Source organism: Aspergillus pseudonomiae, assembly GCF_009193645.1.
Source record: "Aspergillus pseudonomiae strain CBS 119388 unplaced genomic scaffold BDV37scaffold_4, whole genome shotgun sequence".
Taxonomy (NCBI): domain Eukaryota; kingdom Fungi; phylum Ascomycota; class Eurotiomycetes; order Eurotiales; family Aspergillaceae; genus Aspergillus; species Aspergillus pseudonomiae.
The window spans coordinates 589,999-609,334 of NW_022475996.1; the positions used below are offsets into that span (position 1 = coordinate 589,999).

General features: G+C 48.7%; 8 protein-coding genes across 8 annotated transcripts; 5 read left to right on the top strand and 3 right to left on the bottom strand.

Annotated features, from left to right (window-relative positions):
• Window positions 1–1,735: 1,735 nt before the first annotated feature.
• BDV37DRAFT_278557 (uncharacterized protein) lies at window positions 1,736–2,083 on the top strand (the record flags this gene model as incomplete). The annotated part of the gene is made up of 1 exon (XM_032086083.1): window positions 1,736–2,083. One exon carries the CDS (start codon window positions 1,736–1,738, stop codon window positions 2,081–2,083), a length of 348 nt encoding a protein of 115 aa, XP_031946371.1.
• A 1,066-nt stretch (window positions 2,084–3,149) lies between these two features.
• On the top strand, window positions 3,150–3,614 carry BDV37DRAFT_278558 (nuclear transport factor 2 family protein; the record flags this gene model as incomplete). The annotated part of the gene is made up of 1 exon (XM_032086084.1): window positions 3,150–3,614. One exon carries the CDS (start codon window positions 3,150–3,152, stop codon window positions 3,612–3,614), a length of 465 nt encoding a protein of 154 aa, XP_031946372.1.
• A 1,491-nt stretch (window positions 3,615–5,105) lies between these two features.
• BDV37DRAFT_237910 (MFS transporter) lies at window positions 5,106–6,910 on the top strand. Its single transcript, XM_032080779.1, has one exon. It carries the CDS (start codon window positions 5,262–5,264, stop codon window positions 6,786–6,788), a length of 1,527 nt encoding a protein of 508 aa, XP_031946373.1. The 5' UTR covers window positions 5,106–5,261; the 3' UTR covers window positions 6,789–6,910.
• A 137-nt stretch (window positions 6,911–7,047) lies between these two features.
• BDV37DRAFT_294581 (HET-domain-containing protein) lies at window positions 7,048–9,126 on the top strand (the record flags this gene model as incomplete). The annotated part of the gene is made up of 2 exons (XM_032089664.1): window positions 7,048–8,524; window positions 8,725–9,126. Exons 1-2 carry the CDS (start codon window positions 7,109–7,111, stop codon window positions 9,124–9,126), a joined length of 1,818 nt encoding a protein of 605 aa, XP_031946374.1. The 5' UTR covers window positions 7,048–7,108.
• A 1,137-nt stretch (window positions 9,127–10,263) lies between these two features.
• Window positions 10,264–10,974, bottom strand: BDV37DRAFT_278561 (uncharacterized protein; the record flags this gene model as incomplete). The annotated part of the gene is made up of 1 exon (XM_032086085.1): window positions 10,264–10,974. The coding sequence occupies one exon, from the start codon at window positions 10,972–10,974 to the stop codon at window positions 10,264–10,266; it is 711 nt and encodes a 236-aa protein (XP_031946375.1).
• Window positions 10,975–12,638: 1,664 nt separating this feature from the next.
• Window positions 12,639–14,361, top strand: BDV37DRAFT_294585 (uncharacterized protein). The gene is made up of 3 exons (XM_032089665.1): window positions 12,639–13,081; window positions 13,141–13,724; window positions 13,774–14,361. The coding sequence occupies exons 1-3, from the start codon at window positions 12,842–12,844 to the stop codon at window positions 14,180–14,182; spliced, it is 1,233 nt and encodes a 410-aa protein (XP_031946376.1). The 5' UTR covers window positions 12,639–12,841; the 3' UTR covers window positions 14,183–14,361.
• Window positions 14,362–14,698: 337 nt separating this feature from the next.
• On the bottom strand, window positions 14,699–16,430 carry BDV37DRAFT_278563 (zinc-binding alcohol dehydrogenase family protein; the record flags this gene model as incomplete). The annotated part of the gene is made up of 2 exons (XM_032086086.1): window positions 14,699–15,673; window positions 15,819–16,430. The coding sequence occupies 2 exons, from the start codon at window positions 16,428–16,430 to the stop codon at window positions 14,699–14,701; spliced, it is 1,587 nt and encodes a 528-aa protein (XP_031946377.1).
• A 917-nt stretch (window positions 16,431–17,347) lies between these two features.
• BDV37DRAFT_237914 (glycoside hydrolase family 16 protein) lies at window positions 17,348–19,142 on the bottom strand. Its single transcript, XM_032080780.1, has 3 exons — window positions 18,508–19,142; window positions 18,159–18,439; window positions 17,348–18,105 (listed from the first exon to the last, which is right to left on the bottom strand). Exons 1-3 carry the CDS (start codon window positions 18,605–18,607, stop codon window positions 17,461–17,463), a joined length of 1,026 nt encoding a protein of 341 aa, XP_031946378.1. The 5' UTR covers window positions 18,608–19,142; the 3' UTR covers window positions 17,348–17,460.
• Between the last annotated feature and the right edge of the window lie 194 nt (window positions 19,143–19,336).

A 19,336-nucleotide genomic window follows, 5' to 3' on the forward strand; every position in this document is an offset into this window, starting at 1 on the left:
CTATATAGCTATGGTTTGTCCCGACTCCCAAGGCCCGACCCTGGAACCGTGGCTGGGCATTTAGGGCTTCGGGATAAGATCCATTTCGGAGCCTATACGCTAGATTCACTATAAGATTGATTATTGAAGACCTCAGGTATTCTCCATAGTAACCTAATTCGGGCTTGTTTAGTGGCTATCAGTGTATACTCGTAGAGAGCATATTCAACAGGTTGTTTATTAGAATAATATGGATGGTTGTGCAGTCTGAGGGAATTACATACAACCTGCTGGTCAGGAATTAGAGTGGAAGATCCAGAGTAAAGAAAATATAGCGCTGGGTTGGCTAGAATTGTCTGTGAGCGTTGGATACTATTGATTATTCCCCCCTTCATTGGCGTTGGCACTGTGCTCGGACTTGTCTTCCTCAGGCTCAATACCGCAATCCACCTTTAAGCACAAAAAAGAGACAATTGGTGCCAAAGGACTACTTGGAATTGAGTCTTATGTCTATTATAATATAAATTTGATCTATCTCCTAAAGTCAAGACATAGCGTTCTTACTTATCAACCTATCCTATAAGCTCGATGCGGTGCTCACTGCCCGAACCACTATCAGATGCTGCACGTGTTATCTGTTCAGACTTAATACTTACTACAAGATCTCTATATATATACCTTGAATGACTCAATTCGAATGTCATCGTGAACGAATATCTGAAAATAATACCGTGGAAACAGCCCTTGCAAACAGCCCTTGTACTCTTCACTGTGTTGTTTGGGACCGAATGAAAAATTCTCTTCCAGTGCAAGTGGATGGCCCTTCTGATGCGAGGTCAGCTAGCTAGCCTTGTGTTATGACAAGGGCTTAACTGTGCAGTTGGATACAACGTATATTGCATTCTGCCAAGGTGTAGAACTCGTATCAGGCGGGCCTCTCAGCGAGAAGCCTTGCATCAGGTCCCCAAACCTAGTGTGAAAGCAGTAATTGAGCGAGAAACTATTAAACTATATTCCTGATTCATGGCCCATCTCAGACCAACGCTTCAAGTGTTCGCGCTTCTCCACTTGCAGCATAGCCCCAAGCCAAGAGAGTGATCGACCGGTAAGGCGTCCAAGGCCCCCGGACTTCTGCAGATCCCATTCAAACCCGAGCCCAACCCGTTATGGGTTGGATACTAAATCCAGTTCTCCAACCTAGTATGGGTTTAGGTTCCTGACTATCAGCTATAATCTGCATAGGTAATCTATCAGTTACCCATTCATAATTAATCGGGTAAATATAGGGATTGATGGAGAAATAGATTTAGATAGGTAAGATGTGGATTATCTACATAGGTTTTGGGTGGGCTCTGTTGGGTTGGGTTATACGAGGGTTCTGCGGACATCGAGGCCTCCTACAGGAACAGATCGACAGATTATACACCAGGAACTGCCTGCGTGGGTCTTACTATACTTACAATTGGCTATATTCGCTCCTACCTTTAGGAATGCATTGGGCGGCCTCGCATCTGTACCTGTGTCTCCGTGTGTCTCTGATAGGTTGCAGTGACGTGATGACGGGGTTATACACTTTTGCCTATGCTGCGCACGAGTAAAGCAAACATTGATCAATGCCACGGCAGCTCCAGTATATGAACCCCTTCTTCCGCTGCTCTACATCTGCACAACTCATCAGCTCAAGATCCTCCAGCAAACCAAGCCCATCTTCTACCTTATATTATCATTCCGACTTGAAGAATCTCTTCCTTTCAAGATGCATTTCATGACTACCGCCGTCGCCATCATGGCTGGTCTCACTGCCAGCGGCTCCGCCTTCGTGATTGACACCTACAGTGACACCGGCTGCGACAAGTCCGTTCAAAAAGGCGTCAACACTTGGGACAACACCTGTGCGACCTGGCCGAAAGGTTTCAAGTCTTTCAAGATCACGACCTGGGGGGGCAAGCGTCAGTACGCGTACTTCTTCGCGCCCGGGAACTGCGGGAGCCTTCCCACGGCCCTTAAGAGTAACTATGTGGATTCCGGATCCTCTTGGGAGCTTGGAAAATGCTATGATTTCAACGGTGCAGCTGCGAATGCGATTGCTTCGTACTCTGGTTAATTTGATAAGGTAAGCCCTTATGCCACTATGGATGAAGACAAGCTAATTGTACCCTAGGAGTAGAGTGGCAGTGTGAATCATTGCAGGGAGAAGACGTGGAAAGACGGATGAATTTATTCTGAACAGAGTCCACCGACTGTCATTTACCTTTCCTTTTATCAGTCCAGTGTGTTTTACGTGATGCGCCCTGAAATAGTGATATAGGCAATCTAAACCTGTTTCTCACATACACTGCAGCGATTTAACATTCATCCAGAACAATAGCTCTCTCAAGTTTACTATAGTAGTGTATATACGGTTATAATGCTGATAAGTACTAGGTAAGTGATAATGAGTTGCTTTGGAATTGATCTAGATCGCTCCGACTGGCTAGTGCTCAGAGAGAACTCAGCATGTGCATTTCTATCTTGCCCCATACTTCGGGACTACTCCCTGAGCAAAAGCGGACCTGAGCTTGCTGTTCAACTTACGCTTTTTTGAACCTCTCTTTTCCCTATTACGTTTGCATTGTTATGGACTTCACCCCTTAGAAATGTTTCCCTGGGTGGATCTTATAGAGATCTCTGCGGATTTATGAGTTATCTCCGTTGGTCTCACTATCTCCGCCTAGACTACAGTATTGAACCAGAGTCTTGCAGCAATTAACGCTGAAGAGCTTCTGATCCATTACTTTAATCCTTCCTGTGTGATCTGGTAATGAAGTGTCTTATTGATGATAGCATGTCTCGGCCAGAAGTCCAGGATCTCACGTGTTATAGTAGCATGCAGATGGTACTCTACGCACTTGCCCATCACCCAATATCATCATTTCTATATCACGGAGTTAACCCACCGGACTTACGCAAAGCCAGATTTATATCCACTCAAAGTCCGCCTCAGACATGGACCATTAGAATAGAGGAACTAGTAGTAAACCACTTGATAACAACCCATCATGCCATCTGTAGATATATAGACCCCCTACCCAAATCTATAGAACATCTCATACTCTCACACACCCCATATAGCACCCAAAGAATAAACCCAAGCTACACCTACATATCCCCCAGATTGACCACCCCTCAAAATGTCCTACCCATCCAGCCTCCCCTCCCTCACCACCCGCGAAGCCATAGCCGACACCCTCTACCGCTGCGTCGGCGGCTTCGACACCGCCGACGCAGCCCTCTTCGACTCGGCCTTCACCAAAGACGCCACGTTCGACCTGAACGGCCGAGTGCTCGAAGGCCTCGAGTCGATCCACAAAGACTGCTACGACAATATATCGAAGCTAGATACGATCCACTATATGAGTAATGTGCGGGTGAATGTCAAAGAGGGCGAGGAGAAGGGATCGTTGACTGCCTCGGCGCTGGCGCAGCACTATCGGCCCGGGGAGGGTATACAGGCTGGCACGAAGTATTTCTTGGCGGGGAGTCTGTATGAGATGGATGTGGTCAGGGATGAGGGGGATGGGTTGTGGAAGATTACGCACTGGAAGTTGAAGATTGTTTGGGCGGAGGGTGATTGGGGGGTTGTGCTTGGGGAGTGAGTTTTATTCTACTATCAATGGAGAAATAATGTCGATACTATGATTAGCAGTTATCATGGTCATCGACAGACGGGTTATAATGAATGCTCTCTTCCTAAGGCCCTGAGGCGGCTATATGTGACTTGGGCCGAGTCTACCTGTCAATGCCAATATTGTATGATAGTAGTACCATGAATGATGGAGGACACACTAGGAATTGATGGATCTCGAAGGGCCTCTTAACCCTGTCACTAGCAACTTCTTCATCATGAACAGTAAGCGCTCCTTTTTACTTCATCGGAGCGGTATAATCTGATCATTTTGTATGATGTATTATCCGAGGCTTTGTACTCCAGACACTCCATTCATGAACCCGACCTAAAGGCTAATCTAGAACTCCCTTCGAAATTAAGTTGGATATGAGAAGACATGTAGCCTGTAAAAACACCCTCGCTCTGCACTCAAGTATATCATGAACGTAGCCGAGGGTAGAAGCAACAGGGCCTACTTTGGTTTTCTGTGACAAATCTGCACATCCTCCCTTCTGAGCCCCACAGGTTGAACGGGCATGTTCTATCCTACCGGCGACCCTCGAGGCCCACTCATGTACTCTAGAGTCTAGACTCTACTGGCCACGGGTAAGCAACAAATTCTTAAACCGTCGTCGCGCATGCCTAGTGCATTTACCCTTCGATCGCACAGCTTTTTTGTTCATAGTCCCACATACTCAGTGTTCAAACCTGCACTCTCGCATTATCGATGCTAGAGCGAATGCAGATTCAAGCCCAAAGCAGAGCTACCCTATGAGGTATTTGAATATCGCATCTACTCTCTAACATAACCGTGGTCCTGCAAAAACAAGCCATCTCTGCTACAGACTATAAGAGGAAAAATCCCAAAGCAGCCCTATACGGTGTCCGAAGAGCGAGCGATTTGTGCAGACTAGCTGAAAATGGGATCTGGGGAACGGTTGAATAGAAACGTAGCATACTTTGAATCGCTGCGTCATACCCAGGTTCTTTCCCAACCGTTTTTGCTTCTTTGGCTCCAAATAGTGCATTTGATTCCTAGCTATGCAGGTTGCCGGAATGAGCGGTGATATATGCAGCCGTTATGCTTGATTTCGATATTGAACTCTTTAACCGACCGAAACACGTTTGGCGCATGAGACGGTCACATGAAGCCCTAATCATAAGATCCAAATTATTGACCATAATCTTGGAAACGACGTGTTGGTGCGAATATATTGCATTTTCTTGGAGCCTGACTTGAAAGGGCGGTAAGTCTGAATATATCTGCAATGATATGAGGCTAACCGGCAGTGGCAAGGACAGCCTTTTCCGACCCACGGAAGATCCACCTTCTTGATTGCCGTCCTGGGAACAGCTCAAAAGCCGACGCGGGTCCAAATTATCCTGTGGGATGCGGTATCGGGGAGCTACTGGTTCCCAGGCCCACTTCGACATCCAACTTTTTTTTTTCTTGCCTTCGGGGATGACTAAATGTGAAGGGGGAAGTCCGGCGTCCGTAGAAAATCCTACATGTACCCCAGAGACATACGAAAACTGACCAGGCTGATATCCAAGGCCATAACCGCAATGGCTTAGTATACTACTACCTTGATTTGATATTGGATTTAATGACACAACACCTCTCATATCCACCAGCATGACTGACGAGCTGAGGCCTGTTCCTTCGGCCCACTCTATCGCGGATGGCTTCTCCCCGATCCGCGAGGTCGCGTTCATCATCATTGTTTGTATGTCGCAGTTCATCACGCAGGCAAACATAGGAGTATGTGTGGCGACACTGGATATCGTCGGAGACAGCTTCCATATCACTGAACCTGGTGTTTTGTCCTGGTTTATCGCTGGCTATTCGTTGACCGTCGGTACTTTCATCTTGGTATTTGGCCGCTTTGGCGATGTCTTCGGCTACCACCGAATGTTCCTGGTTGGCTACATCTGGCTGGCAATCTGGTCCCTGGTGGCAGGCCTCAGCGTGTACTCCAACCATGTGCTATTCATCTTTGCCCGAGTCCTGCAGGGTCTGGGCCCAGCCATGCTGCTCCCCAACGGCCTGGCGGTGCTCGGGGCAACCTACGCCCCCGGAAAGAAGAAGAACATGATCTTTGCTATCTTCGGCGCCACTGCCCCCAACGGTGCAATTCTGGGTGCCGTGTTCTCGTCGCTCTTCTCCCAGCTAGCATGGTGGCCATGGACCTACTGGACCATGGCGATTGTCTCCGTGGTGTGTGCGCTTCTGGGCAGCATGGTCATCGCACCCGTCCAGCATACAGATTTCAGACAGTACACCTTCCTCCAACTCCTCAAGACGCTAGACGTGTTCGCATCCTCGCTAGGAATCGCCGGACTGGTCTTGATCAACGTTGCCTGGAACCAAGCGCCCATAGTTGGCTGGAGCACGCCTTACGTGTACGTCCTTCTCATCGTGGGGATTCTGCTCCTCGCCGCCTTCTTCATCGCCGAGCTCCACTACTCCGAGAACCCCCTTGTCCCAATGAGAGCCTTCACCGCAGACGTCCTATACGTGCTGGGCTGCATCGCCTGCGGCTGGGGCTCCTTCGGTATATGGGTGTACTACTTCTGGCGCTTCCAAGCGCAGTTCCGCGGCGTATCACCTCTCCTTGGATCAGCCGAGTTCACTCCCCCAGGCATCGTGGGGTGTCTAGCCTGTTTCACCACGGGGTATCTGATGAGCCGCGTCCGTCCGGGGTGGATCATGCTCGCCTCCATGACCTGTTTCACCGTCGGGAACATTTTCCTGGCCATCGCGCCCGTGCACCAAACCTACTGGGCGCTCACGTTTGTTTGCCTGCTCGTTATCCCCTGGGGAATGGATATGTCTTTCCCGGCGGCCACGTTGATGCTCTCCAACGCGTCTCGCAGAGAGCACCAGGGCGTGGCTGCGTCGCTTGTCACAACGGTCGTGAATTACAGTATCTCGCTTAGTCTGGGGTTTGCGGGCACCGTTGAGGTGCATGTTAATAATGGGGGTCGGACACCCGCCGACGTGTTGAAGGGGTACCGTGGGTGTATGTATCTGGCTATCGGACTGGGTGGTCTTGGTATGGCGCTGAGTGCGTTGTATACGTTCCGGAGTTACAGGGAAGACAGAAAGATATCGGCTGCTGATTCAATGGATAGCGAGGCGGGGGGATCGGAAAAGTCATAGACCTAGAGTTGCATTAAGGCGTCATATTTTGTGTGTTTTACAGGGCTATATAATATTTAGACTGCGTGGTTTTATCTAGCGGGGAACATCTGTATATAGGTGAACATTATAGCATCTCCTCCTTAATGCCTTCAGAATTCGAATATCTGGAGCCTATGTCGGAAAGGGAATAGTGGCTGGGGCGCTTCATCCTTAATTAAATACGCGCGAGACCCCGCAAGTCGGACAATTACGAGCGTCAATAATCGCGTTTCACTCGCTTATCATGTATATATCCTGCCTCCTCTCTACATGACAAACCATCGCTGGGGACGCGATTCATGAGTATGCGTTTACTCCGCACCAACTACATGCCCCTGCAGCTACAGGAATTTGGAGAGGACAAGATCAACAAGGGCGAGGTCAAGTATGCAATTCTGTCGCACCGATGGGGGGACGATGAAACAAGTTTCCAGGATCTAGGACACCTGGAGGAAGACGGGAAAAAAGCTACCAAGGGGTACAAGAAAATCCAGCGCTTCCTCGAGCGAGCAGCGAAAGATGGATACGACTACGCCTGGATCGACACTTGTTGCATCAACAAGGAAAGCAGCGCCGAGCTATCCGAAGCCATCAACTCCATGTTCCGGTGGTACCATCTGGCCGGGATATGCTATGCGTACCTTCAGGACGTCTATCCGAGCAAGAACCCAGCGAATGTGGACACCCAGCTTCAGAGAAGTGAATGGTTCAAACGGGGCTGGACGTTGCAGGAACTGATCGCTCCACCGAATTTGGTTTTCCTCTCGCGGGACTGGACTGATATAGGAAATAAGAATGATCGGAGCCAACTGATATCCAAGATTACGCTGATAGACGAGAGCGTTCTGCGAGGAAAGACTCGACTGGGCGATTGTAGCGTCGCAAAGAGGATGTCGTGGGCTTCGTCCAGGGTAACAACCAGAACGGAAGATACCGCGTATTGTCTCATGGGTATCTTTAATGTGAATATGCCCTTGCTCTATGGAGAAGGCAGGAAGGCTTTTATTAGACTCCAGGAGGAGATCATGAAGGGGTCCGATGATCAGAGTCTTTTTGCCTGGGACGCCTCTGACCTTCAAGGCTTCAACAGCACCGGTCTGTTAGCGCTCACACCGGGCTTTTTCAAGAACTCCAGGAATATCGTCCCCTTTCGATCTCTGAAGAATAGCTCCCCTTACTCAGTGACTAACAAGGGAATCCGATTGCAGTTACCGCTGATTACCATCAAAGGTGATGGAGGGAAAACCTTTGGACGTGAAATCGTCAAACAAAGAAAGGCGCTTCTGTTGGAATGCCAGGAGGTGTCGGCGGATCACCGTGCGAAACCAGTAGCTGTAATGTTGGGTCAATTAGCTGGCAGTGACTCGCAGTTCATTCGCATCAATCGTGGCCTACACAGATACCTGTCATGGGCTCACCTCCGGTTCGTTGAGCCTTCGGAGATATATGCAAGGAAGATCTACCAGGGCTTCGAGGAGGCTGTTATAGAGCCTGCAAGAAAATTCACAGGCCCGGACGCGGGCCTCAGCAAACCCCAGCGCAACATGGTTTTATTTTTTGACGATAGATGTTACAATAGCTTTCCCAAGGGTAATGGATCCGCGATTCAGACCATACACGATCTTGTTAGCGATGCCGGCAACGTGCAGGTTTGCTACTACGATCAACCCACCACGGATGATAACATCGAAAAGCGTGTAATGCGCGCGCACAAGGTATACTACCTCTCTGATTCTGAAGATGCTTGCTTGCCGCAAATGCTGAAGATAGAATTGGTCGACAGTGGTGTGTGGACAACTATGACCGCAGGAACAAATGGTACATATTTGGCTTTGCAAGCGGTGGCTTCGTAGCACAGATCCTGGCTCAGATTCTGGAATTCACAGGAATACGTATACCGCACATTCACATCCAGCATGACATATGGGGTTCTTATAAAGCCTGGTATCATGCGGTGTCGCGCGGGAATCCTGATTCAGCGAGAGGTGACTTTTCTGAATTGACCTCAATTCGAGGCTGGACCCACGAATGCGCAGTTACCTTCTTGGGTCTATTTGATTCAGTCAACAGAGCACCTGGCTGTAACCTGGCAAGGGGGACTAGTGGTCGTCAGAAAGAGGAAAACCTACCATCTGTTGTTACACATCCTGGTCTTGTCGTCCGCCATGCCGTGGCCATCGACGAACAAGACCCTTCATTACGCCCCAACCTGGGCTACGAAGCAGCCGAATGTATGCATGACTTCCAAGAGATTTGGTTTCTGGGTGGACACGCGGTGCGCATCCTCCTGTGTCTTTTGGCACCGATGGGCTTCTGACTTGCATTAGGACATTGGCGGAGTAACAGACTCAGACCCCAATGAGAAATGGAAACTAGGCCATATTCCTCTGGTCTGGATGATTCGCGAAGCCACAAGAGCTGGACTGGGCATCGATCCGTATAAGCTACGGGATTACTTTGATCTTGGCGAGTTAAAACAGGACCAACCTCCCCCGAGTGACGAAGACCTTCTAGAAAGCATATTCTCTAGCGACCAACTGAAGGACGGGCTATACCGCGCAGCCAAACTAAGTCATATACACGACCACTGGATGTCCCGTTACCCATCGAGCCCGCGATCAATCCTCACGACAAGCGTGCTAGAAAACATCCCTGGCTTCGACATAAGCATAAAGACCTTTTCTGCAAGGACAGTTATCCTCAAGGAGCAATTCTTCGGGAACCGACTATGGCGCAGCACATTGAACCGCTTTAGTGGTCCTGGATTCTCCTCACAAGAACCAAAGCCAAACCTAGACCTCAGTCAGGATTGGGTGAAGGAGTTTCTGTACTTCCAAATACGGTACTCGTCTCCAAAGAAACCTATCCCCGACAGGCTTCGACGAGTAATTCCGAATGGCGCTTCATATCACGTCTCCGTCGTCCATAGAATGTGCTCCAAGGATGGCAGGTACCGACCGACTAACCCAATTGATGTCTTTGTTATCCTAGATCACCCGTTTCTTCATGGGGGCTGGCAAATAAAACGGCAGGCAGATTTTATTGGAGAGTATCGCATACTTGGGGGGTCACATTATGATTGTTAAGAGCAACTTATTTCAGTCTTTTCAACCTTCCCCGGGGATTCTACGAGGGGTTGGTACTAGATATAAGGTGTACGTCGCCAGTAGGACTTTATTCAAGAAGACTGTAGATGGTATAGCGTCAGTTAGGGGAACTGGAATTAGTATAGTGCGTATGGTGGGATGGCCAGTGGACTGTCTAGTTTGACAGCCTTCTAGGTCAGAGCAGCAATGTGTATGTATTCTAGTGATTTTATCATCCATCTATTATTCGTTTCAATGTCTGGCTATTATATAATGATGCTAAAGGCACTCAATAAAAGAAAACACTGCCAAACTCTACAACAACAGACGCAAGTCTGTCCGTGACACGGGCATAAATATTACATACCCTACTTCACAGGCGAAGCGAATGGACATGATGCTGCCCGTCCCTGATGATGCCGGGCAAACCACGCAGGGAGAGCCGCATCCACCTTTCGATTCTCCTCTTTGGCCTTCCTGTTCTGGTCTGCTGAGCGCATTCGCAGAGATTCTTGATAACTAATCTTTGGATCAGGAAGGAGTGCTTCCATAATCCATATGAATGTCCCAACCACGAAGAGCGCCATACACGTCAAGACCGGGTTCGCCTCTTTGACCCGGTGTGCCTCTAGCGTCTGAGGAAGGCTGAGACAAATGGGCAACGCACGGCCTAGGGGCCGGAGTAGAGAGGGAAAATGTCGAAAGGCAAATTGATCGAAGAGTGCCTCCACAACCATGTGGCCCTTCTCGGTGGCTACCATATGATGATCCTCCACATCCTCACAGAATCTATACATCCCATCCCAATCCTCCGGGAAGCCTGGAAACTCCCAAAGAGGCCGCCAAACCTGTCCAGGTATCTCGACTAAGAATAAACGAGACATCTCTTTCCAGAACATATAGGCTGCTATCTTCTGCTTCTCTGTGAACCCAGACAGCCGCAGCTTTGTTCGTACCCGGTCTACCGAGATAGCCGTGAAGCAAAGCACATATATATAGTTGTCTTTATGTGAGAAGTGGCCCGGGTAGCTCTTCGCGTAGCCTCGGTGGCGCTTGTTGATGGCGTCAATGGACTTCATTGTTTCTGGGTGATGCGGTCCATAGTACCACCAGGTGGAGAAATGGCATTGCGTCTCGCTGACTCGATCGGTCGCTTGAGTGAGCACTCTTCCGCTGCCGTTGCGGCACATCACATCGGAGACCCATTCTGTGGCAACAAAGTGGCGAATGTATATGCGTAGAGGAGATTCTGTATGAAGTCGCCCCCGCTTGTGTATTCAATGGATAGTCTCCAGATCTTGGCGTAGTCTTTGTAGGGATCTAAGGATTCGATTTCGCGTCTGAGCCATTTGTAGGGTTTATTCGTAACCTGGAACTGAGGTGCTGTGTTTGTCATGAGTGTAATGAATCGAGTGTCCAAGTTGCTGGAAGGGAGTATTCACTCAAGAAAGCACATAAAATACGGTTAGTAATAACATGAGCTTCCGAAGAGCATTTTGTATCCTGCTTCTGCCTCTGCTGGTATAGACTGCAATTATACTCCCAGTAAACCCCGGCAAAGGAATCACAGCCAAGAACCATTCCTCTTGAGTGTCTACAGGAATAATCCTTCAAAATGACGCCCAAACGGCCATAGTATGATCATTATGGCTCCCCTTCTTGATTATCACTAGTTTCTTCCAGGTCTTTCCCCTGCTTCAGTCTCGACTGGCAGATTCGTAAAGCTGATGCGGGTAGCTAAGGTTAACAGCCCAGGCAAGATCATCATAGATACGCCATCCCCGAAGACGACCACAGAAAGTCCGACGAGCCCTGTGGTTCTCCCCGGCCCGTCGGGGCACACAGAACATAATCCGTTTTTGCTCGGCATGTCTCTCGGGGGAAGGCCGCTGTGTGTCGGTCCGGCTCTATATTTAGGGTTTGGGTGGGTTGCGGAAACTTGGAACTTGGTACCTTTCCCGGATTTTTCAGGTCAAGTCGCTTCGATGACAGCCATACACCATCCATAGGGAGTATTGGTACCCTTTGGGATGAAAAATCTATTAGTGTTGCCTCAGAAATCATATAGCGAGACAGGTTAGATAACCGGTAATTTCAAGCATGGTACCTTGTGGTCTTCGGCATGGCTTTGAACGGGAATACTAGAGGGAAACGTTGGACAGGTGTCAGGGCTTTATGTTTATGCCCAGACATAGAATGACCTCCTCGACTTTAGGAGTATGTTCCCTTCATATGTCTCGAAGACCCTTCGTGCCGTCGGTCATATGGCTAAGGTAAGGATCTGTAAGAACTACAAGTAGTCATTCCCGAGTCATGCACCCTACCCCACCATATATTTGAGAGAAAAGATTTTACTTCGATGTGTTGGCACATTCAATAGGGGAAATTGAACAGCCTCAGCTAAGAGGAGCCTATATTACTCTCACTTACCCTTCGGATTCATGAGGTGGTGCGTTTATTTTCCCCGGAGCGTCTTTGGCGCTATACCCATATGTGCGGGCATGGCATAGGTCCACGGTGTATGGAAGCTCGCCTCTTCTAAATGATAACTAAATGTACCAGCGTTTTCTCATCCCTGAGACTTTGCCGGACTGAAAATTTAGCTTATGATATCAACCGCGCTCGAAGGCACGCTTATAACATGTTTTGTTCTCCTTCCCGTCAAGGGCATTGCCTCGGGAAAGCGTGAAGTGTGATGTCATTTACAACCCTATTGCCCCCCTGAAGAGATGCATGGCAAGAAGGACTATCGCCTGCTGCAAGTCATCATGTCGTATCGGAAGGCCAGCGACAGATGCGCTTGGTATTCGTACAATCTCTGGCAGAGTGGCTATGTGGTTAGGTGGCGCCCGGTAGCAAGGAGCCAATATAAGAATTCAGACTGTAGACGTGTCTTCGCAGCTTTTGACTAACATCTTATCTGTGTTCGTTATTGTCGGTTTAAAGATGTACATGTTAAACACATCCGAGGCTCTCCTCGCTGCCGCTTCACTGATAGGGGCCTATGTCCTGGCTGTGCAATATTTCCGTTTCCAAAGATGTGATCGAATTGAATCGAAGTTTAGATGGACCGGCCGTCCTCTGTCTAGCATGACTGTCAAGGAGGCCCATGATATCATGCGCCAGTTGCGAGAGCTTGAGTTTCCGTTTGCACTGCGTAGCTCGACGAGGATGACGACGCTCAAGGTATGTGCTGTACACAGTCATAGCCTCAAACCAGGTACTGAACGAATAACTCATCCTAGACTGCCTCTGTTCCTACCGTGGCCGATCTCTTCGTTGCTACCGGTCAGCGAAGCGAGAAGAACAATACAAAACGCGCGGCTGATACGGAGGTGATAATGAATGAGATCCATGATCGTGAGGCTGGCTCCGACGCTCATGTAATGGCCTTCGTCCGGATGAATTACATACATTCCAGGTACAGGAAGGCCGGCAAGATCCTTGATGAAGATATGCTGCATACGCTTGGCTCTGCCGTGGTTGATGTGTTCCGTTCGATAGAGAAATATGAATGGCGTCAGCTGTCAGATGTCGAGAAGTGTGCGGTTGGTGTTTTTTACAGAAGTATGGGAGAGGCGATGGAAATTCCATTCCACCTACTCCCGTCCGGTAAAACCGGCTTCACAGACGGAATCCATTTTGCGCAGGAGCTGTGCGACTTCACGGTAGAATACGAAAAGACGGCAGCCAAATCAACACAGTCGACGTTGTTCATTAGCAGGCGCTTAATGAGCCTAGAGACGGCTAATTATCCTTCGACACTCCGGCCAGTTGTTGAACGTATCATTGCCACAAGACTAGATGAACACATCCGAGTCAGCATGGGGTAAAGCACTCAGTTCCTCCCGAATTCTTGGTTTCTGACACACGCTTAGCTATCGTAAACCGGGAATCACTCTTTCTTCCCTTGTTGCTGGTTCAGTGGCAATTCGCAAGTTCATATTACTCTATCTCAGCCTCCCCCGGCCGGATTTCATGGCCGTCAAGGTTCTGGATGCAACTCCGGATCCTTCCACCGGGCGCTACGTCGTCAAAGAATGGTTAGACAATCCATGGTATGTGAAGCCGACATTTCTAAACCGATGGGGCCTTAAATCCTGGTTGGTACGACTCTTTGGAACCGGAAATGTACCCACCAAGAATGGTCCTTTCCGCGACGAAGGTTATGACATTAAAGCAATCGGTCCTCAGATCATGGAGAACAAAGGCCAAGCTGAAGTCGAAGCGATCCTTGAGAATTTTAGAAAGAGAGACATCCCGGCTGGTTGTCCATTCCATGCGTAAAGACATGGTGTCTCCTACGGTTGACGTTGACTAGGTGCTTGACAATGCTCTGCAGCTAACATAAGGGGGATTGCGGTGCTATATTTCAGGATAAGACAAATTGGTCGAGAATACTTGTCTTGCTTGGAAACTATAGGCGATACTTGACCAGATCCGTTCTGCCTTTCTGGTTGTCGAATAAACTGTCGCATTTTTGATATTATACAAACAATAGCGTTATATACGTAATGTGAAGCATTTTATCTGGGTTTGCTTGCCTTCTTTGTATCATCGAAGAGTCATAAATGACAATTAAGCAGGCCAATCTGACTTTTGGCTTCTTCACTTGACGCAAATCTCTCCGCGGCAAGCGAAACTGGAGTGACCCGGATACAGCTTTGGTCGACAACCAAGCAGGATCGAAAATCTCGAATGGAAGTATGACTCCGTAATTAAGTAAATTATATGGTATGCTGGAAGTATGTCCGGAAAATAATATTGTACATATCGCGCGTGAAGCGTTAAGGCCCTGACTACTTACCAAAGCACCACGACTTTACCTTCCGTACGATTCTCTTCCATGCTTCGATGTGCTTCAACGATCTGGTTAGAGAAGTAAATTCGTATATTCGGCAGTGTCAAGTGGCCAGTCTCAACCTCGTGACAGAGCATGTCCAGTGGAAAGTTCTTGAAGTCTTCTGCGGTGCTCTTATATGTTGTAAAGGATACAGTAGAAGGAACAGCATCCATCGGATTGAAGTCCGACATAGTTGAGTCGCCGCCTACCGTTCCAGCCAGACAAACAATTCCGTATGGTCTTACACATTGTAAGGAATCAGCTATAGTTTTTGTACCGATGAGATCTAGGACCTTTGTAAACTCCAGTCCCTCTGACTTGATCTGTTGTGATAAGAATCCATCATCAATCAAAATCTTAGTAGCCCCCGCGCCTCCAAGAAGCTCCTTCCGGGATTCCTGGCGGGTGGTGGAAGCTATGAAGGAGCAATGCCTCTTCGCGATACATGCTGCTGCAAGACCAATGGCTGTTGTGCCGCCACGTATCAGGAGGCGATCATCCGGATGAAGACGCAGAGCGCGAAAAAGGGCATTCCACGCGGTCGGGATCATTTCTGAAAAGACGGCGAGGTGTTCCCAAGAAAGCTTACATAGTGGGTGGACTCTTCGAACGTGGGTGACTGGGACACGAGTGTACTGTGCATAGCTACCTGGGTAATCTGGAAGTAAATCCCTTATCATAGCAACGACTCTCGTTCCGGGCGCGAGCGCACCCTCACCCGCTGTCACGATGCCAACAGCCTCCCGACCCATTATTTGTGGGAAACTGGCATCGCCTGAATGTCCTTGCCGGGCGAGGATGTCAGACCGACTAAGACCAAATGCTTTGACTTCAATTAGGATTTCCCCGACTTTTGAAGGAGGCCTGGGATAACTCTCGAGGTGTAGCACCTCGGGAGGCCCGGGCTCATTGGCCACGATTGCTTCCATAACGGACTGGTAAGGTCAATCATTTAGTCGCCAGGACCAAGCCAAAGATTTATTAAATAGAATGGGAAAACAAACGAGGCAAAAAACCGCCGGTCGGACAGCAATGTCGCCCGGAGCAAGGGTATTTCATTCTATTGAAGAAGAAACCTACATTTTTAGGGTAATGTTTCTGCCATGCAGGCCGTCCTTCTTTCCGGCTAACCCAGACATTACCAGCGTTCCAGGCATCCTTGGAAGTTATACGGCCGCCAATGCCGCTCTTCTTCAGTTCTCGCGCGACCAAACTAGGTCTACTGCCCTTTGCGACCGCCTGTGCCGCAAGCTCGCGAGCAGCGGTGGTGAGCTTATAGTCGAGTGCAGAGATATCATGATTGTGCGGTTCCTTGCCTCGCGTGATCGTCATGTAATAGCCATCACTAACAATCCTGATCCGACATGGACAGCCAATTGGTTCGCGGACGGTCCGCTTCCGTTTACGCTGTTCATCCGACACGCTCGGCTCGTAGGCTTTAGTACGCCATAGTCGACACCAATAGTATGTGGTTGTTTTCTTTTGTCCGTGTCTAGCCTGGTTCCGGACGTATATGTTGTCTAGATATTTCCACGCTTGATTAAATTCGGTCACGGAAACCGTGATCGGGGACTCTAGTGCGAAGATCTCCGCGCGAAGCCGTAAGATATTGGGAGGAATGTCTAATTGCGGCGTGGGCTCATTGGAGGACTCCGGGACCGGGGAAGGAGAGTTCTCCGCCGAGGATGACATTGTGTCGGTGAAATAGGAGGCGGATATGCTAGTGAAGGAACGTGGATGCTTGGTGCGATGATCGCAATCCGGTGGATACGGATCATTATGTTCTTCCGTTCCCGACCCCCGGTACTCCGCTGACTCAACACAAGAGTTGTTGTTGTCTGCAATAACTATCCAGAGTGACAGGGGTACTGCATTCCCAAACCCCGGGGAGGATAGCCGCTTTTCATATCTGTAATTACTGCTTTGATGAGGATTGTCGAGGACTGTCAACTTGAACGAGAGTCCTTTCTCTTGTAGGTAGAACGTCTATATACAACATTTACGCCGAGCTGAAGTTAATTTATAAACTAAGAAGATTTAATGAAACACTTAGCTAATAGGTAGATGTTGACCACTCAATAGAATACCGGATGAAACTGGGCCATGGTATAGCTCAATGATCACTCAATAACAGAGTTGATCTAGTAGTAGAAATACTACCCGACATCAAGCCAAATAGTAATAAAACTTCATATGGTGGTGTCTCTCTATCTAACAGGGTGTCTTTCTATCTAGGATGGGCCTGTATGATGTCTCGATAGAAAGGTAGAATAGGATTGAGGTAGATCTCACATTTTACAACATAGCATAATGGCCTCAAGGATTCTGTCGGAGATAAGAGGAATCGAGGACCCTCGCAGATAAAAGCTATCCTCCATGGAAACCCTCAAGTCGCAGTGTGAAACTTCCACCCTGTGATTGACGTAAACTATCTTGTCCAATATGATGCTTCCTAGCAATCAGCTGTTCCAACGTATGGTAGATCTGAGCGAGTCACGTTTCTTTTACAACAACAATTATGCTACTTTCTAGTATCGTCGCTAACTTCTGTCGGAGTCAGAGTGATATCTGTCATTCGACTGGATTGTACAAGGTGGATTCCTCTCAGTGAGGATACAAGGCTAAGGAGCGACAGATCGAAAAAATAAACAAAGGAGAGTAAGGAAGTTGACTGCCTAATCATAAGACGGAAACACAACAAAGGCCTCCTATTATACATAGCCTAAATACGGAGCATTCCAGTAGCCACGGTGACGAGCGCAACCACAAATACAGCACCGAGGTAGGAGCTTGACAGCGTGGAAGCACCACTGGAGGCAGTGCTGGATGCGGCACTGGCACTGGAGGATGAGGACGAGCTATTGCTGGACGACATGGTGTTCGTACGGAACAGAGAAGTCGTGGATGTTGTCGAGTTCGAAGCAGTTGACACATTCGATGCTTTGATACTGGTGTAGGAGCCAGTCTTATCGGTGTAGGTATACGACTTGGCAGGGTTGTAGTTGATAACCTTGATCGACTCCACATACATGGTGAAAGGGCTGTTATCATAGTCGGTCTCCCCACCGGCCCATTCAATGGTACCCTCCTCGTTGTCAGGGTCACCGCCGGCCCAGATACCGATCTTGATCCGGGAAGGGGTTTGGGGGAAGTTTTCACCGTCCAGCGCATCGGCGTAGTTAAGGGTTCGGACAACGCTTCCATCGACGAGCCATTCGATTTTGCTTGAAGTCCAGTTGATCGCGTAGGTGTGGAATGTCTCTTCGGGCGTAGACACGGTCACTGTAGTGGCGCGATCGTACGAAGTGGTGTTGCCCTTGCCAAAGTAGTTGGTTTGGATTTGGTTATCATAGGAGCTGACTTGTTCCTGGTGATATCGTTAGCCCCCTCATTGACAGGGTTCAATGATAAAAGACATACCCAGTCGATCTCGTCAAGATCGTCAGATTCGATCACTAGCGTGCTGACAATGCCGGTGCCATTGGCAGCCCTCATCTTCATTTCTACATAACCGAAGAATATGTAGAACTCGCTCTCTATGGTGGGAGCATCGCCCTGCTCGTCGATAGAAAACTCAGCACCCAGTGATGTGCTGCTCACTGTGCCAGCCGTGGTGTTCCAGTACTTGAAAGCTGACTCACCCGAGGTGAAGTCAGTATATAAGGTGGAGTTTGCCAGGCCTGCATCTGCGGGACAGGTCTCTGTCGGATTCTCATTAGTACTCGCAGCAAATGCCTGCTAATGAAAAGGGATTCGGTCAATGCCATACTCTTTAGAGGGTTACAGCTAGTGTAGGTTTGCGCAGTGCACAACTGTGCTACTAGAGCAACTGCTGTCGCAGACCACTTCAAGGCCGATGAAAGAGTCATGTTACACTTTGTGCAGAGGGACGGGGTTTGAAGTCACTGCAAGTGGATTGTAGAGGGGATCAAGCAATGCAGCTATGCATGTGCTAGATGAACAAGGACAAACTATATAAGAATAGGTATACGGGGAACGTAAAACATATGGCTGGGAGATGGATAAGAATTTTGACAGATCGGAGATAAGAGTGAGACAAATCTTGGACATTTGCAGGCGTCGTACCCATCAGTCGGAAGTGGCAACTAGGTAAGCCACCTGCTGTTCCTAGGTCCTTCCCAGGTCTGTTCGACTATAAACCATGGATATACCAAGCAACGACACTGGTCATTGGATGCATCGAGTCATATCAACTTGTCTTTGCTGGCCCGCTTCCAGCCATACGATGCAAAGGACATCCTCAGCCGTCGCCATGGCATTGAGACAGAAGTTTGTCGATTGGCCATGAACGGTGGGGAGAGCAAAGCACAATCGCTAAAAGTACTGTTGTAGCCTATGAGAAGTGGATCCGGTTCAATGCTTAGCTTTTGTGGTTGACTCTGCAGATTGCGTGGTTGCCCGAAAGCTGATATCGGAGCATACGTATGCCTCGCTTGAGTTTTCTCCCGCCCTTTGCCCTAACGAGACCACACTGTTCTACACATCAAGTCCACATCCATTGGCAACAATCTTCATTGGTGAAGACAGATTTGCAACGCTGTTTCAGAAGACCATTTGAAACATGTATCTCTTTTTTT

Bases quoted from the DNA above. Each gene is read 5' to 3' on its own strand.
- BDV37DRAFT_237914 (XM_032080780.1), bottom strand. From the start codon at position 18,607: ATGACTCTTTCATCGGCCTTGAAGTGGTCTGCGACAGCAGTTGCTCTA. The intron at 18,440-18,507 runs GTATGGCATTGA...AGAATCCGACAG, and splicing joins TAGCTGTAACCCTCTAAAGA to AGACCTGTCCCGCAGATGCA. The intron at 18,106-18,158 runs GTATGTCTTTTA...CGATATCACCAG, and splicing joins ATCTTGACGAGATCGACTGG to GAACAAGTCAGCTCCTATGA.
- BDV37DRAFT_237910 (XM_032080779.1), top strand. From the start codon at position 5,262: ATGACTGACGAGCTGAGGCCTGTTCCTTCGGCCCACTCTATCGCGGAT.
- BDV37DRAFT_294585 (XM_032089665.1), top strand. From the start codon at position 12,842: ATGTACATGTTAAACACATCCGAGGCTCTCCTCGCTGCCGCTTCACTG. The intron at 13,082-13,140 runs GTATGTGCTGTA...AACTCATCCTAG, and splicing joins CGAGGATGACGACGCTCAAG to ACTGCCTCTGTTCCTACCGT. The intron at 13,725-13,773 runs GTAAAGCACTCA...ACACACGCTTAG, and splicing joins CACATCCGAGTCAGCATGGG to CTATCGTAAACCGGGAATCA.